Source organism: Erpetoichthys calabaricus, chromosome 3 (assembly GCF_900747795.2).
Source record: "Erpetoichthys calabaricus chromosome 3, fErpCal1.3, whole genome shotgun sequence".
NCBI classification, from domain to species: domain Eukaryota; kingdom Metazoa; phylum Chordata; class Cladistia; order Polypteriformes; family Polypteridae; genus Erpetoichthys; species Erpetoichthys calabaricus.
This window is the reverse complement of record NC_041396.2, coordinates 261710555-261727930: the sequence shown is the minus strand read 5'-3', so window position 1 is coordinate 261727930 and position 17376 is coordinate 261710555. Positions and strand designations below refer to the sequence as shown.

Sequence of the window (17376 nt, the reverse complement as noted above, 5' to 3'; positions counted from 1 at the left end):
GTTCTGGAATGCAACCCCCGTGATCGAGGAGGGATTACTGTATCCCAATAATTCTCTTTTTGATCAGCTGCTGTAGAGCTCCGATTCCATACTTGGATACAGTGGGTTAAAATACTCTGAGTGGTGCACTGACAGTAACAACACTAAAGCAGCTATGGTATTTGGAATAGTTTGGCCATATTGTTACAGGTTAATTACAATCAGATGCCTTAAACTAATAAACAATATGCAGTTGATTTCAGTGTATTTGATAAAGCCATGCCAGGGACGTGAATCCAAAAACTAAAGGGAAACCACACAGGAGCAGTAGAACTGCTTTGACGCTGGGTGCTGCCAGTTTGCAAAGCCGAGCCAAAAACTTGCATACACAATGGATTGAGCTGGCGTGAGAATGCGTGTGGCTTTACACCAAGTTTAGTTTTTATAAATTGTGATGTGAGAGTGGAAACAGGCGTACACAACGTTTTTGTGCGTACACACCGTTTATACATGAAGCCCCTGGTGCCATAGTGATTCATGTAATCGTCACAGAGATTTCACCAGTAATTTCTGTAAATATTAATTTGCACTATTTTGTTGGTCGATATCATTATCTCTGATAAAAAAGACTCCTGCAAATAGCAAACTACTCTGGGAAAGAACCAACAGCTGTAATTTGGAGGTGTTAGTTCTTAAAATAGATGGAAATAAAAGTCTGAGGCCATCAGACATTTAATCTTTAGGTCCACAAACTATATACTGTCCTAATCTCAGGTGTGCCTTAATAATCTGTCTATAAAAATTATGAATAGGAGGAGAAACCAAATGTCTAGTATCCAAACACAGCACACATTTTCGAAATACAAGGACCAGAAGGTGTGTTATTTATTATTTACTTACTTTACTTTGTATAATACCTTTACCCAAGTTGACAACTGGTTATATTTCTTTTTTATTTTCCAGTTGGGACAGGTGAACTGACTTGCTGATGGTAACACAGTGTCAAGTAGCAGGATCTGAACCCAGAACCTCTGAGTTTGAAATCAACCACGATTTCAAGTCTTTCCCAAATACCTGGAATTTGTGTAGACTGGATTAATCCTCAAGTATTAAAGTAAGGACAATAAGCTGGTTCACTTTTTGACATCTAGAGTAGAATTCACTTGGCTCCATCTTGATTCAAGGATCAGTAATAGGCCAGAGTTGCTCCAGCAGGGTCTTCTGGGGTGACTAAAGAGTGTGACTTGTATGTAGAGGGAACACACCATTTTATCAAAAGCCACTGCCAACACTTTCCAAATGAGACTAAAAAGGTTTGCTAACCTTTTTAACAACCCCACAATATTCAGTGCTTTCAGAATTTCCAGTTAGACTTTATCCATCTCTGTTGCTTTGCAACTTAGAAAAAGTTTAATGGAAACTGCCTCCTCAGAAGGCTCATTGAGGCATCTCCTGACAGTATCTCCTTTTGGGGTTAATTCCTGTCCTTCCTGAGTCATTAAATGGTTTGTCAGAACCTTTTTGAGATTTTCCATAGTCTTACCATCCTTCAGGTTGAGCCCCACTCTTTTCACATCTTTTTGTTGTTTATTCACACTAGTCTGTATATGTAACAGCAATACTACTACTAATACTTAAGGCTTATACTTATGAGAAACCTTTTGTTTGAACATGGGGTCTGTTATGAAACAATTCGCCAACCAGATTTATATCAAGTGAGATCATTTCAAACATGATTAGCTGAAATGAAACCAACTGAAGAGCCTACATTAGTAAAGATGAACTTAAACGACATGAGTTTGCCGACAGTATGAAATGTCAATACAGTAGAATCAGGATCAGTACAGTTGACACCACAAATCTGTTACTGCAAGAGGGTAAAAGTGAGTTTTAAGTGAGCTTCTTGGACAGACTTTTGGAGAGGTGTCTACAGAATCCCACCACAAATCCCAAAAGAGGCATTTCTGTTTTATGGTAATATAATTATAAGGTTTATAGGATTATTACTATCACATGCAAGGAGTACAGTGATATATGCAACATGTCAACCCTCTCTGGCAATTAAGTCAGACAATAAGCTTCTCTGTTTATGACATGCATCCAGAAGTGACTGTCACACACAACTAGGCATAGTTTGCATACAAGAACATTATAAAGGAAGAATTTATTAACGATAATGTCATTCTCAAGGCTGCTAGTTACAATTTAGGGTTACCAGAGACTGGAATCTATCCTGGCAGCACTGGGCACAGTGCAGGAACCACTACAGTCCATGGCAGAGTTCAATCATACACACACCCACACTCCAATTTATAAGTGCCAAGTTGGTCTAAGCCTGCATATCTCTTGGAATGTGGAAGAAAAAACAGAAATTAAAGATAAATTGAAAATTTTCAAGTACCGAGTAATCAAAAAGTAAGTTTACCTTATATCATTTGCTTCAACACTGTTCAATTATCTGTCATGTTCCATGTGTCTTTTATATTTAGTTTTCAAGTACTGTGTTGCAACCTACATACTGTATGCTATGGAAAAAAATGACCATTTTACTTTATATACAGTACCAAGCATCGCACTGGCAAACAGGCAACCTTGTACAATAATGATTGGTTATTCTGAGGTTACTCTGGTTTCCTGCCACCATTGCTAAAGGTGTTTTCATCTAATTGATGAGTTGATGGTGAAATAAAGACACAGTAATAAGATAAGGCCCGGCCTGCATTAGACTGCTCAGATCACATTATAAAGTTAGCCAAGTTCTGGGCTTTTTATTGTGTTTTGCATCTTTATGAAACCTACTTCTCTCTTTAAACAATTTGCTTATAGCACAACTGTTACATTAAGGACTAATTACTAAGATTGACTATTGCAGTATAATTATTAAAATGATTAAAAATTGCATTTCTATTCTGTTATTTACTTTAGTATATTATTTCTGTACAACTGGGCAGTTAACATAAAAAACAACTGAAATGTTTTGCTAGAAACATGAATCACATGTCAAAACTCCCCCTCAAGTCAGACTGTCTCATACTGCAGAGATACCAACACCAACTGCCACAATCCGTGTCACTGATTCACAGTGAATAGTGTAGAATTCCATCATAAAATAGGTCTTCTGTAAGCAATATTAAAACGCAGGCAATGCTGAATATTTTTTTATTATTAAACATATTACTAGTAGCAACTGAAACAAAGGCATTGGTACTGAGAAAGGAAACCCCCCACCCCCAAAGAAATAAAGCTTTAAAAAAAAAAAGTGCATATACAACATAACATCATTATTGTTAGTGTTTCCTTGTGGCATTTAGTGTTATTGTTATTACTTGAATGCAAACTTTTACAAACTCATGCAAACATATATAAATAGTAAACAGAAGTAGTGTCATTTCATTTAAAATATCAGAACACACAACATTCCTTTGTATAAGTACATGCATTTTAATAACAGCAATAATATTTTCTCAGTTTTCAGTAACCTTGCATTATTATTTTACCTTAAATATATCATCAGCTATAATTTCCTTTAGTTTTTTCTTATTATTACAATATTTACATTGTGCTGCATATTTAGTCAGGGCCTGTCTTTGTACAAACCTAAACAATTTCTACGTTCTTTGAAACTACCAGCTACCATTTCTACAGCCTTCTACCATGTCCATTTACAACAGCATTGCAGAATTATTATTTACAAACTGCGAGGCGGGGCTCTTAAAGTGCTCGCGTGTGGGTGGAGGACGCACTCATCAGTTACTTGGATTAGCCTTTTTTTTTGGCAAGGTGTTCTGTAATAGCTAGTGCTCTAAACTAAAAATGCAAGGATTTTCTGCTACTTGCTACTGAACTAGAAAGCACTTTAAGTACAGCAGCTCCACTCACTGGCCTGCACTGCTGATCTCCTGTGCTCTATCGCCATATCTGACCCTTGGATGTGAGACCTAAAGCTAATCTAAAGTTAAGGTTCTCTCCACTCTCAACGAGGCTCATTCAACCCTGTGGCTCCCTGTGCTATGGCTTCTCCTAGTTTCAAACCATGAGGCTTCATCCATATCAACCCAGAAAAAAATAGACATATTCTCCTTGTTTTTAAATTCTCATCTTAGCATTCTCACTTTTGTTTTGGTGATGTCTGTTGTTATTCGTAATATTTTCAATATCTGTGGTACTTCACTAACTTTGTATATTTTGGCATGATTGTCTTTATTTTTATTTTACCATACATATGTTTCTCATCCAAGTTTTTGTAATTTTTTTTTAACTTACAATGGTGTGATTGTCTAATTGTTTACTGTTTTGTAGCATTTGTATTTATTACAAGATTTTGCTGTATATGAGCTCACCACTTATGCCACAGAATGGTGCTCAGTAAATTAACAATAATATGGTTACTTGATCCTTCTAGTGGAAAGGCTCTAGGCTTAACTGGGCTAGGGCTTATAACAAATCGGGCATATAACCCTCCTAGACTTTTAGCCAGCAGTGCACAGCTCAGACAGAAAATGTTTGGGGTACAATGGCCTTATTCAGACTTGATATTGTCCTATTTTGAAAATCATTTTCTTCAGTGTTGCAATGCAATTTGGAAAACAGACAAGTTCAAAAATTTTAAAAGGAAATATTTGAAAAGTTTAGTGTGTGATGCAACATATATTGCTTACTAAAAACAAATTCTTAATCAAAGTGAATTACAGAATACTGAAAGTCTCACAAGGTAGTAAACCTGCAAAATCTCTGATACCTACAATAATCAGGAGCTAACAGCAGTTTTTGCAATGAAATTAGACAAGATCAGATTTCAGGAAGCTAAAAGTCATAAGCCTCATAATCAGACTCAGTGAAGACTGACATTCTGATTCATGTTAAGCAGTTATGCTTGTCAAAAGCAGACTCTGAACACGGCACCACATAGACAATGGTTGACCTGTATTAACAGACACAGGTTATCATTTACAAAAGGCTCTTTTTAGGCATCAAAAAGGTGATTTCAAATCTGATGTTTATAAGATGGAAATATGATTATAGTTTTACAGCTGTGTCTTTAGTAAATGTAAAAATGTAACAAAAAAAAGCCAAAATGTAAAGCCAAAATCATTACTGAGTACAAGCCTCTTGACTTCAGTAACATTGTCCATGCACTGGAGTGAAACCCGCTCTTCCAACTTATGCATGTGTGATTTATTTTTTTCATTTTAAACAAAGTCAGCTTCTCAATCACCAGAACAATGATTTTTTCTTTTAAACTAAAAATATCTGCCAACCAAAATGTGCCAAAACAGTAGGAAAGCCCATTAGATAGCCTAGGGACGAGTTTACATATTGGCACCTGACAAGAGTTCAAATAACAGACCAGTATGATTAAAAGTGATGTCTTTTAAGATGTAATCTCATCTATTCCAAATAAAATCAATGCTTCTCCCTGCCCCGCTCAAAAATCACATTAGGCACTCAGTCATTACCCTGAAAGTTTACGCCAGAACAATCAGCACTGAAGTCTTTCCTACAGGGAATGTTTCACTGTTCTTTCAAAATCTACTTCACACTGTAGGCAAAACTAAATGTCACTGCTGCCTTCCTTGAACAAATATCAGTCTGGTATGTAGCTAATTCATTAACCCGCTCTTGAAATTGAACAGCATATTTCAAATACATCATGTCTGCTTATGCGATTAAAGATAACTGGAAAGCTTCTTCATGGCCTTAAGTGAGTAGCACCTGTACAACAGTTTAGTCAGGGCCACCCTATGGGCATGCCATTGAGCAGGTGTAGAAGGGACACAAGGTCAATGAATGCAGGTTTTCAGACTGGAGAAACGAGCATTAGTGCTCTTTAATTTTAAGACTCTAACAAAGTTCCAGTAGAAACAAAAAAGGAAAAGGCATTCCCCGCCACACATTACATTCCAAAGGTGAGTAGTCAAAGTATAGTCTTTTTTTATTGTCTTTTCTTTGTAAATTAAACAGTCTGAAATGCAAAAGAAGGGGTGTAAAACCCTCTGTAAAGCATTGCCATCTTGAAGAGCCGGAAGCAGCCAAGTGCACCTCTTTTCCCTGTCCCATTACTTGGTCCACTGCTTAGTCTGCTTCTTCTCCCAAGAGGAGACAAACAGTCTTCGAGGAAATAAAAAACAATAAATAGAATAAAACAGTAACTGGAAAAAGAAAAAAATGAAGTCCTAGTGATTCACATGCTGGTGTGGCTTCTAAGTGGCCAGGCTTCTCTTCTGTAAACTTTCAAGCTCTTTGTTTTGTTTTAGCTCCTTTATCCTGCATGGGAGACAGAGGAAGATGCTTAAAAACGTTTCTGGCTAAACTCCATTACATTGTTAAATTATTGCAAATCTTTGTGGGAAACTACATGAAGACATTAAAATAATTGTGTTAGGAATTATAACTCAAAAAGCTAAACCTTGAGATGCTAAACCCAATTAGTAGCTAAATATTAAGACATGTGCAGAAATACCCGGTCTCCTGCATCAAAAGCTAAAGAAAAAAACAATACCTGTGCCGACAGCGTCTTAAGAAGCGCATAATCTTACGGGCAGCCTGGTCTTGTTTCTTGGTCAGGAAGGACCCTCTGAAAATAGCAAAACTATGAGTGAGTATGCAGAGTAATTAAGTGAGCACTTAAGAAGTGAAATGTTATTTGTCTGTTTGCTACGTCAACTAACCTCAACAGTGTTAAAATGGCATTTGCAAGATGAATGGCATGATGTATTTTTAATATGGCACCATTTATAAACTACAGCATCACAACATATGTTGCAAAACAAACAGTAGAGCCAGTAAGATAAGCATTTATTCCATGATAAATTACAAGGAACCGAGGTCCCACAAGAGGGGGTGGTTAGGAGCACATGCTGATGCAGTGCATTGCTTGTACCCACCAGATGACAAACCAACTCAGGATCCCAGATTAGGACCCGAGTGCAGCCATGCAACGGGTGACACCTCAGCACCACACTAGTTCAGATGGAATGGAACCAGTGTGAGGTTTTTTATGGTGGCTGGAGTACCAATTCTGCTACCAACCCCCAAGTTTTCCCTGCAGGTTGGAGGGCCTACATGCAGGGCTGGATGCAAATTAATGTCATACCCAGGGCCCTCAAAGGATATGAATAAAAACTGTTCAAACATTTAGCCAAGTTGAAAATGAAAACTTCTCAGGAATTAAAAAAAAACAAACAAAAAAAACAGTTAACAGCTAACCATCAGCCCCAGCCCAATCACAACACACCTTACATAGAAATCCATTTATCAGTATATGGTAGATTCCTTTTTCAAATTACACATCAATCCTATAAACAAAATCTGAACATCTTAATTAAATTAATTATCATAACAAAGTGACATCTGACAGACCCAGGTTAAATGGTTTGTCAAATCCCTCCTCACATGCTGCATAAACATAATACTTAATCATCATTCTGTCTTCTCTTACTGCTAAAAGTTCTACTATATTTAGAATGACTAAACAAATTTCCCATTCAAGATTAAGTAAATAAGTGACTGACTGAATGACTGACAGATTGAAATATCCGTTTGTCTGTCATTATTCTTAATCAGAATTATGAGAGAAATGTTACACTATTAACTAAGGGTGACAATCATCAAAGGAAAGGCAGAAGACGTGGACAAAGGTTTTAAATATCTCTAGATAATCAAACAGCCAAAGCAAAGTTTCAATCAGAACAGAAAAGCAGTCTGCAAGGAGAGACATCAATATCCCTTCTATCATCAGGTGTCTTTTTTTGAAATTAATTCTAATATTTGAAGTCTTTTCTATGAAACATGTCGTGCATCTTTTGAGACCCAACCACTACACTCAGAATTCCAGCTTTTGACACCAAGTCTGAAAATAACTATGACCAAGTATAATAAATAGCTACAGTATTTCAAATATTCTCTCTTTCCAAAACCTTTAAATCTTTATTATACGGTATAATTAACAGATAAGTACAGGCCTAACTTGTTATACTTCTCTTATACTCAAAATATTCATAATGATATGTACAGTTTTTTTTGATGGTATTTATTTTAATCTTAATCAGAACAATCTGATTATTTATTCATAATCCTTTCTATAATTTATCTGTTACATATAAAATATGTTTAATTAATGAGCTGATGTAATTGCAACCTTTTGATGTAATTATAACCTTTTAAATGAGTTATGAATGAGCTCTTGCATAAAAAATGTTTAAAACAGACATGTACATAAACTGCTCATTGACACATAGAATATACTGATTTTATATCTGCACTGGAACTAAAGCAGTATCAAATATTACTATATTGTACTAGCAGTGAAATGTCTTATCAGTTGATGTCTACATCAATTTTTTGAAAGGTCTATAAATATAATGATTTAATACTGAACTAATGGCAATATAAAAATGCAAAAAAGAATTGTCATCTCTTTCAGTAACAGACTGTGTGTAATGGCATTGTTTCACTTATATCTTTTAACTCATACTGTATATACAATTTCAGCTTTCTCCGCTGAAAATTCCACGTGCACTGTATTAACTATTATGATACCTTTACTACTTCAACATTTACATGTTACCAGATGAAACAGCTTTCTATTTAATTCGCAGTAGCTTCATTACTGCTAATGTAAGATGTCTTATCTGCCTTAGTAATGTTCAAGTACTCACTTTATTTTCTGCTGCATACTGGAAGTGCCCCTATGACTCTGTTTAAGCCTCTCATATTCCTTATAGCTGCGGTAGTACTGCTGGATTAGAACTGCTGCCCTCCGACTCTGTTGGAATTTCTTCTGCTCATAGTAGCTACGAAACTTACTCTGGATGAGGATAGCAGCTTGTGTCATCTTCTTATATAGGGCATACTGTAAAATGAAAGCAGAGTCAATAATTGTTAGTGTTTTCAAAGATAACCTCGCAATGAAATTAACAGATATTGTGTCTATGGGTGGACTACCTATAAATTTTATTTTGCTTCAGCTTCCATAATGAGAGAAACTAGCTGAGCAGTTAATTAAAGATACAGATATCTCTGTCAGGATATTTATTATCTTCATCTCAGATACAAATTGATTAGTAACTCTAACTGTTTACAACTTTTTATAAAATGTTTTTTTTTTTTGCATTACTTACTCATAATATGTTTTAACATTATTGTGGGGTATGATATTTGCCTGGACTTCTTCAGGGTTACGGATGTTGTTGTGCCTCTTTAACATATGTGTGGAGATTGGGGACAGTGCCTAGGGATTGACAAACTGGGGTGGTGGCCCCCATTTTTAAGAAAGAGGACCAGAGGTTGTGCTTCAACTTTCAGGGGATTGCACGACTCAGGCTCCCTCAGAAAGCCTGTGCCAGAATACAGTGGAACCTCGGTTCACGAACGTCTCGGTACACATACAACTCGGTTTATGACCAAAAAGTTCGCCAAACTTTTGCCTCGGTTCACGACCACGCACTCGGTATACGAACAAGCCAGTTTCCCTTTCGGTTTGTGCGCGCCGATGATTTACGCACGTGTTGCATTGTTCTTGGTCAGACGTGCATTCGTGCATGCTTTCACTGTGAAGTCTTTGCTGGTTCGTATGCGCCAATTACTGTATTTAAGCACGTATTCAGCCTCTCCCTGTTCATTGTTCTCAGTCAGACGTGCATGCTTTACCTGTTAACTCTTTGTGCTCTACAGTATTTCGTGTGCTTTTGCAGTTAATCATGGCTTCTAAGCAAGTGAAGAGTGGTGAGAAGAAAGTGTTACAATGTTACTTTTCTCTTTTTTCAAATGTTCATTTTTTTTTCCTGTGCTTAAAACTCATTTAAAAAGTGTGTTTACAGCGATCGGGCTGTAATGCTATTAGCATTACATTTTACATTTACATTTACATCATTTAGCAGACGCTCTTATCCAGAGCGATTTACAACAGTGTTTGTTAGTTTTTTTTTTTTTTTAGCATGAACTCCTGTAATGTTACTTTCTTGGTTGGCTTTTAAATAAAGTTCGGATTTGTTCAAAAGTTCCTTTTTTTTCCCCCTGTGCTTAAAACTCATTTTAAAAAAGGTGTTTATACAGCAATCGGATTGTAAGGCTATAGCGCGAACTGCTGCAATGTTACAGAGAGGGGGAGGGGGCTTGCGTGCTGCTGAGGGGGGGGGGGGGGGGAGTTGGGGGGGGGATGGCAGCTCGCCTGCTGCTGAAAGCGAGAGAGAGGGCTCGTGTGCTGCTGAGAGAGAGAGAGAGCCTGCGCGTGCAGCTGAGCAGGGAGCCTGGGTGTTTGTGTCAGTGTTATTCAATGTTTTTACATTAGTTTACTATTACACTGTGCATTCTATGGTGTAATTAACTATATTTGTGCTTAAAAATCTTTAAAAAAAATATATTTACATACAGTTTGTAAGGTCTGGAACGGATTAATTGTATTTACATACAATCCTATGGGGGAAATTGCTTCGGTTCACGGCCAAATCGGTTTACGACCAGAGGTTTGGAACGAATTATGGTCGTGAACCGGGGTTCCACTGTACTAGAAACAAGGGCCTGTCTGTTGGTAGAACCTTGAATTGAGGAGGAACAAAGCAGATTACATCCCAGTCACTCTTCACCCTCATGTGAATTTCTGAGGGTTCATGGGAGTATGTTCTACAAGTCCACGTGTGTTTGGTGATCTTGAAAATGTAATACCGCTGTGCCCCTTATGATGTCTTTAGTGGGGATTGCATGGTCAGTGCTTCAGGAATATGGGGTACCGGTCTTGCTGCCATTGGCTATTTGGTCCTTGTACAACCGCAGCAACAGCTTTTTACAAATTGCTGATAGTAAGTCAGACTTTTTCCCTGGGGATGTTGGACTCCGACAGGGGTGCGTTTTGTCATTGTTCGTGTTTTAATATTTACGTACAGAATTTCTGTGCGCAGCCAAGGGGAAGTCTGGATCACATCTCTGCTTTTTTGCAGATGATATGGTCCCATTAACTTTACTAGTTGATGACATCACGTGCACTCCTGGAGTGGTTTGCAACCGAGTGTGAAGCGGTCGGGATGAGGATCAGCACCACCGCATCTGAGGTCATGGTTCTGAACCGAAAAAAGGTGGAAAGGTGCTACCTCAAGCAGAAGAGTTTAAGTATCTTGGGGTCTTGTTCATGACTGAGGAAAGAAGGGAGTGAGAGATCGACAGGTGGAACAAAGCAGTGACCACAGATATGTCGGTCAGCTGCTGTGAAGAGAAAGCGATGTTCCTAATGTCATCTATGGTCATGAGCTTTTAGTAGCGACTGAAAAAACTACAACATAGATACAAGTTGTGTAAATTAAATTCCTACGTTGGATGTCTGGGCTCAGTCTGAAGAGATAAGGTGAGGAGTTCACAGTAGAACTGCATCAAAAGTTGCCAATTGAAGGGGGTTGGGCATCTGATAAGGAAGATTCCTGGACACCTCCCTGAGGAGATGTTTCATGCATATCCAGCTAGGAGGAGACCTCAGGGCAGACCCAGGACACACTGAAAAGATTATATCTCCTAGCTGGCCTTGGAACACCTTGGTATCCCTTCCCATAAGAGGTTGGAGGAGATGGTGGGGCATGTTTACTTAGACTGTTGCCCCCACCGCCTGGACCTGGATAAGCCGCAGAAAATGGATGGAAGGTTGGATGTTTTCGCAAATTATGTCCGACATAATTTCTGCCACATTTACCTGACATAAGATGATCATTAACATCCTAACTCAATATTGTCTAGCTTTTAGTCAGTTTAGGATATTCCTTAGGAGAAGAGATCTTGTTATATTTCTTTTCATGTGTAAGTGTAGTGTTGGCTGGCATAAAAGCATAACAAATGAAGGCAGAATATGAACTGAACAACAGAAAAATATAGTTAAGAGAAAAATTATGAATGTGTTGTTTTTAATCCATTTCTGACTTTTGTTCAGTTTGTATTAAAAAAAAAAAGACGATCTTAGACTGTTGTAAAAATAAAGGCACAGAAAGCAAGGACAGCAGAAAGAGTTAAAATATTCCAGTTGGTGTGAAATATGATTCTTGCCTCCAGCCAATGTGCAAACCTATTATGCATATATTAAGCAAGAACAAAGTATTATTCAATAGCTGTGGACTACAAAAAATATTTATCAGAAAAGTATTACTTTAGAACTATCACCTAGTCACCCTTAAAATAGACTTATATGATTGTGAACACTTTAAACGAATACTTGACCCAAAATTGTACATTTTTATATTTTCCTACTTCTCAATTCTTTCTAAAATATTTTGCAAATTACTCTTTAATCCTTTACAGTGAATTCAATACTGCTGTGCAGCATTCTTTTAACACAATGACATCTTGCCCTGGTGCACCTTCAAATCCAAGTCTTTTGTCAACATAAATACAAAAATGTTTATATGTGAAATATTACTTTTAGAATTTTTTTGGATGTAATTTGGAACGAAGGTCATTCAAGTGCTATTGGCATTCCTCTATACAGTGGGTCACAGGAGGTATAGAAGCAAGATGTCAAATGGCAAGTGGCACCTGAATTTCTGGCAAGCACAGCCATATTAAGATGAAGCAGAATACACTGAGGAAAATGTGTGAAGAAAACATACAATCAAGGATATGTTTATCACCTAAATTACACAAATACTGGCCAACATATACGGGCAACATATCTGATTCTGATTTAATCTGACATACTGTACTTTGCTAGTCCCGGTGGGGAAATGTCTTTTCACATGGTGGCACCCAGACTTGCTGTTTATTCTGACTGGTGCAATTTGCTTTCAAATACATATAATTATATCTCAACCTAAAACACACATGTACAGTTACTGGATAAAAAAAAATCACAGCTAAAATATCCCTTGTTTAATCTATTGCTGGATTACTGAGATAGCCCATCCCACTAGTAACCAGCATACGGTAGAAACCAACACTGGAATGGATACCAGTTGAAGTGCACTCTCATGCACACATTCACTGGGCCTATTCAGAGTCACCAATTAACTTACATTCCATGATTTCAAACTCTTGAAGGAAAGTGAAACACATGGAAGAAACTCAGACACAGAAAGAATATACAAACTCTATACGGACAGTGGCCGTTTTTTTCCAAGCAGAGACTTAGAAGTAGTTTTAAGTACAAGAAAGGAACCAGCCCTTCATGTGATGTCTGGTCTTCACAGGACACACTAATCTTGGGCCGATTTAGTGCTGCCAATGAATCTAGAAGTGCACATTCTGCTAAGCTGAAAACAGAGTTTAATTCTAAGAAACTGAGAAAAACATGTTGGCCTGCAGTTTTCAAAATTGAAAGATAACAGTATATTTACTACATGTTTTGTTTTTCAGGTTTTTATAGAGTGTTGGCTAATCCCTGCCATACACAACACCATACTAAGTAACTGCTGTTTAAAATCTTTTTATTTTAAATGTACACAGCTTTGCTACCATATGCCAGGCCTGCAGATGTACTGGCATCTTTATGCAGCCTATGACATATATCACCTTTTCACAGTTAGAGCCAATAAACAAAATGGACTCTTCTCAGATTAATGCAAAGCAGCTAGAATAAAATGCTTCTGTCAACAAGCTTTAATAAACGAGCCAGAGCATTTTCTAAAAGACCTCACAGACAATCTCCACTCAACGCAAGTTAGATATCAGACTCAACCAGTTAAGAAACCCACTCAACTTGACAATTGAGTTTTCCATCTAGATATGTAACCAACAAAGCGTGGACAGTATCAACAGGTAAAAACATTTACCTTGAGAGCTATCCATGTTAGCTAGCAGCATAGGAAAGGGAGAGAGAACAAGCAAGATTAGTGTAAGTTAGTTAGAGAGATCACCACAAACATCAGCATAAAAACAAATAAACAATATATATAATGCAGAAAATAATAATACGTTTGTGCAAGACAGAGCATTTCTTTCCTGAAACAATAACTAAAAGCTCTCTGGTTAGGTTATCTAAGGGTGAAGACTTTAGACGGATCGCTCAGCACCAATGCAGAATTGAAATTACTGCACAACACTCAGTAAAAAAATTACCACCATCACCCCTTGTTTTAAACTAGGTAGCACACATCACATGGATGCTTGAGAAGATTTGGATATCAGACATATCACTGAATTATGTCGCTTAATTTAACAGAGGACTCACTCCCACACAGAAAATTGTTGGCAGAGCAAATACTTTTAATAAGATAGCAAGACACAATAACAAAGGTAATTGATATTTGCATGTAACTTAGATTACTCACTTAATATACAATTAGTTTTGAATATGTCTAACTACACTATGGAATCTGCTACTGCACACTTTTATGTGGGAAACAAATGTGCGCTTGGCCCTGACATTACAATTACATGCACAACGTCTTTATTAGGCCCTGTATCCTATGCTAAATGAAACATGGAAACCACCAAACACATTTTTTGCTGGTAATAATAAAAATGATCTAACAAACCTATTATTAATACTGCAAAAAAAGTGTTGTCTCTCAGTTTCCCAATCATTCTGTGGGAAAAAATAATTGTTCATACATTTTTTTTAGGCTTAAAGGAGCCAGAACCTGTGCTGGCCCCCTCATACACAGAGCAGTAACCAGCCCAGGACAAGTTACCACACCAGTGCAGGGTGTGCTTATATGCAGATTGACAATTCTTACACTTACACAGAATCCGTTCAGTCTAACCTGCATGTCACCTAGAATATGGAAGGAAAAATGGTGTAACTGGAGAAAAATTAATTCAGACAGGGTTAGAAGTTGCAAACTTCTCATAGAAAGTGATCGAGCAGGGCCTCAAATCCAGTCTCCTGCAGTAGTAAGGGTTAATCAACAGCAAATTGTATAACCAAAACAGCTTCCTATATTTATTTAAAGTTACTAGCTACTCTTTCTGCAAATACTGTTATTAGCAATACTGAAGTGTCATTTTAGTAGTATTGTATTTTAGAGGTAGTCTCTTTGCTAGGACACTTTTTGTTATAAACAACTCTGCAAATAATACCTAAGCTAAACCACCACATTGTCCCAAGTACTATGTACTGCATTAAAATAATACTAAAATAAAAAAGAAGTATATGATTTAGAATTGACCATATTCTGTTTTGAAACATACTTAATATTGCCTTAGATTTCTAGTACAGCGGAACCTCGGTTCACGAACGTCTCGGTACACGGACAACTCGGTTTACGACCAAAAAGTTCGCCAAACGTTTGCCTCGGTTCACGACCACACGCTCGGTATACGAACAAGCCAGGTTCCCTTTCGGTTTGTACATGTTCAGTCTCTCCCTGTGCATTTCCTGTGCAGCGAGCAAGAGAGAGAGTGAGAGAGCGCGACACACACACAGAGGCAGTGCATGAGAGAGGCAGCTTGAGAGACAGAGGCACACACACAGGAGCACGCGTGCGCATACACACAGGAGCGCGCTAGAGAGACACACAGGTGCTCCAGGCTCGCAAAAGAGAGACGCACACACACACACACAGGCGCGAGAGAGAGCGAGGGAGGGATGCATAAGGTAGAGAAGGCTTGTTTTTGTTTTCAGTTCTATTTACAGTGATCGGTTCGTAGCCTGCATTGTTGTAATGTTACTTTTCTTGGTGGTTTATTAACTTACGGATTTTTCAAATGTTCATTTTTTCCCCTGTGCTTAAAACACATTAAAAAAAGTGTTTTTAGCGAGCGGTTCCTAGCACTATAGCACGAACTATTGCAGTGTTAGTTTTCTCTGTTGTTCAAGGTTTTCTCAGTGTTATTCAATGTATTTACATTTAGTTTACCATTACGCTGTGCATGCTATGGTATAATTAACTATATTTGTGCTAAACTAAAAAATATAAAAAAAAATTACATACAATCCTATGGGAGAAATTGCTTCGGTTCACCACCAACTCGGTTTACGACCAGAGTTTTGGAACGAATTATGGTCGTGAACTGAGGTTCCACTGTATTTCATAAATCTGCAGCATAGTCATGACTGTTCTCATAAATTTTTGACAATGATGGTAAGCGGTCTATTTTCTTTACCAATAAACCTATAATGCTAGTCAAATTACAAAAGAAATGAAAATAGCCATTTCTATAACCATTTTGAAACTAATGATGACATTTTTATGAGCTCATTTAATAATTTATTATCAGAATGGTCTACTCTCCTGTTTTACAAAGCATTTAATAAATACTGTACACCAAAAATATGTCTAATTTCTTGTAACATATTTCCATGCGTGTAGGAAGCCTGCTGAAGTACTGCCCACCTAAGGAGTATTGTCATGACAGACTATTTTCACTCCTGGATAAATTAATGGCAACTGTGTATTCTAAATACATCAGAACTTTCATAATGTCTATTTAAATCTTGATGACTTTTTAGTATTTAGAATGTAGACTTCAACATTAAGGAAATGGAAAAAATTAAAAAAATATCTACCGGCTATATTACCACACAGAAGTCTTACCTGTTTATATTTTCGGTAACACCTTTGAATGACGGCAGCAGCCATCTCCTGTTGCTCTTTTAACCTCCGGCCCTAATAACAAAGACAGTGAAAATAAATGTCAGATTCTTCCTGTCTTATGTGTCAGTACAGCACCAAAGAAAAAACCAACCCAAGCCCCATTATTACCTTATACTTTCGGAAAGCTGTCTGGATGATTCGGGCAGCCTCATACAACTCTCGCTGCTCATGGTCAGAAAGTGTCAGCAGGGCAAACTCGCTCTCCATTTTCCCATTGGCAGAAGCATTGAGAAATTCTGACCAGTCGGCTGCAGTCGGTGTGTCGAGCTTCTCGAAGGTGAGGTCACTGAGAGGAGAGTTAACGGGGCTGAGACACAGGTGAGGGGAAGGGGGGGTCATTGGCTCGCTACACACAGATCTGAGAGAAAGGGAGCACACAACAAAACAAAGAGATGGAGAAAACTGCTAGAAATCATAAAAAGTGAATATAAAAGAAAAAACAAAACAAAAAAATGTAAAAATGAAAAAAAAAAATCATAAACACAAATGAAAACTGAAGCCTGCTTAATTTACATTGTATGCCAGCTTCTTATTCATTTTCACGACTTGAAACAGTGTAGTTCCATAACACTGCGTATGTCTCAGCAAGAAAATACTTCTTAGTAAGATTAGGATGCCTGTAAACTAAATAATCTTTTTTCATTTTTCCTGCTTAGAAATGTACAAGAGAATATATTTTCCTTCCATATCCATAATGTATTACAAGCCCTAGTGTCATCAATCCAGATCTATACTGTATATAAACTTTATAGAGAGGATTTAAACCCCTATAAAAAGTGTAGCCTGGCAACAGCTGTTTGTTGGGTACATAAAGGCTCTGACATTGCTGACCACCATTAAAGTGTATCTTAGGAAGATGCATCAGCATGGACCCTAACATTCCTGTTTTACT

At 37.5% G+C, this 17376-nt stretch overlaps 1 protein-coding gene across 6 annotated transcripts in view; it reads right to left on the bottom strand.

The window, feature by feature from the left end:
* Positions 1–2970: 2970 nt before the first annotated feature.
* The window catches only part of camta2 (calmodulin binding transcription activator 2), a 284292-nt gene continuing 269886 nt past the window's right edge, over positions 2971–17376 (bottom strand). For 2 of the 6 annotated variants that reach the window (XM_028798155.2, XM_051924048.1), the window contains exons 18-23: positions 16593–16842; positions 16425–16496; positions 13719–13739; positions 8637–8830; positions 6479–6553; positions 2972–6243 (exon numbers count right to left, since the gene is read on the bottom strand). In XM_028798155.2, the coding sequence (XP_028653988.1) occupies positions 6180–6243; positions 6479–6553; positions 8637–8830; positions 13719–13739; positions 16425–16496; positions 16593–16842 (676 nt within the window). In that variant the 3' untranslated portion in view covers positions 2972–6179. Of the gene's footprint in view, positions 6244–6478; positions 6554–8636; positions 8831–13718; positions 13740–16424; positions 16497–16592; positions 16843–17376 lie in introns of all 6 variants that reach the window. The other 4 variants (XM_051924050.1, XM_051924051.1, XM_051924052.1 and 1 more) reach the window with 4 other exon arrangements.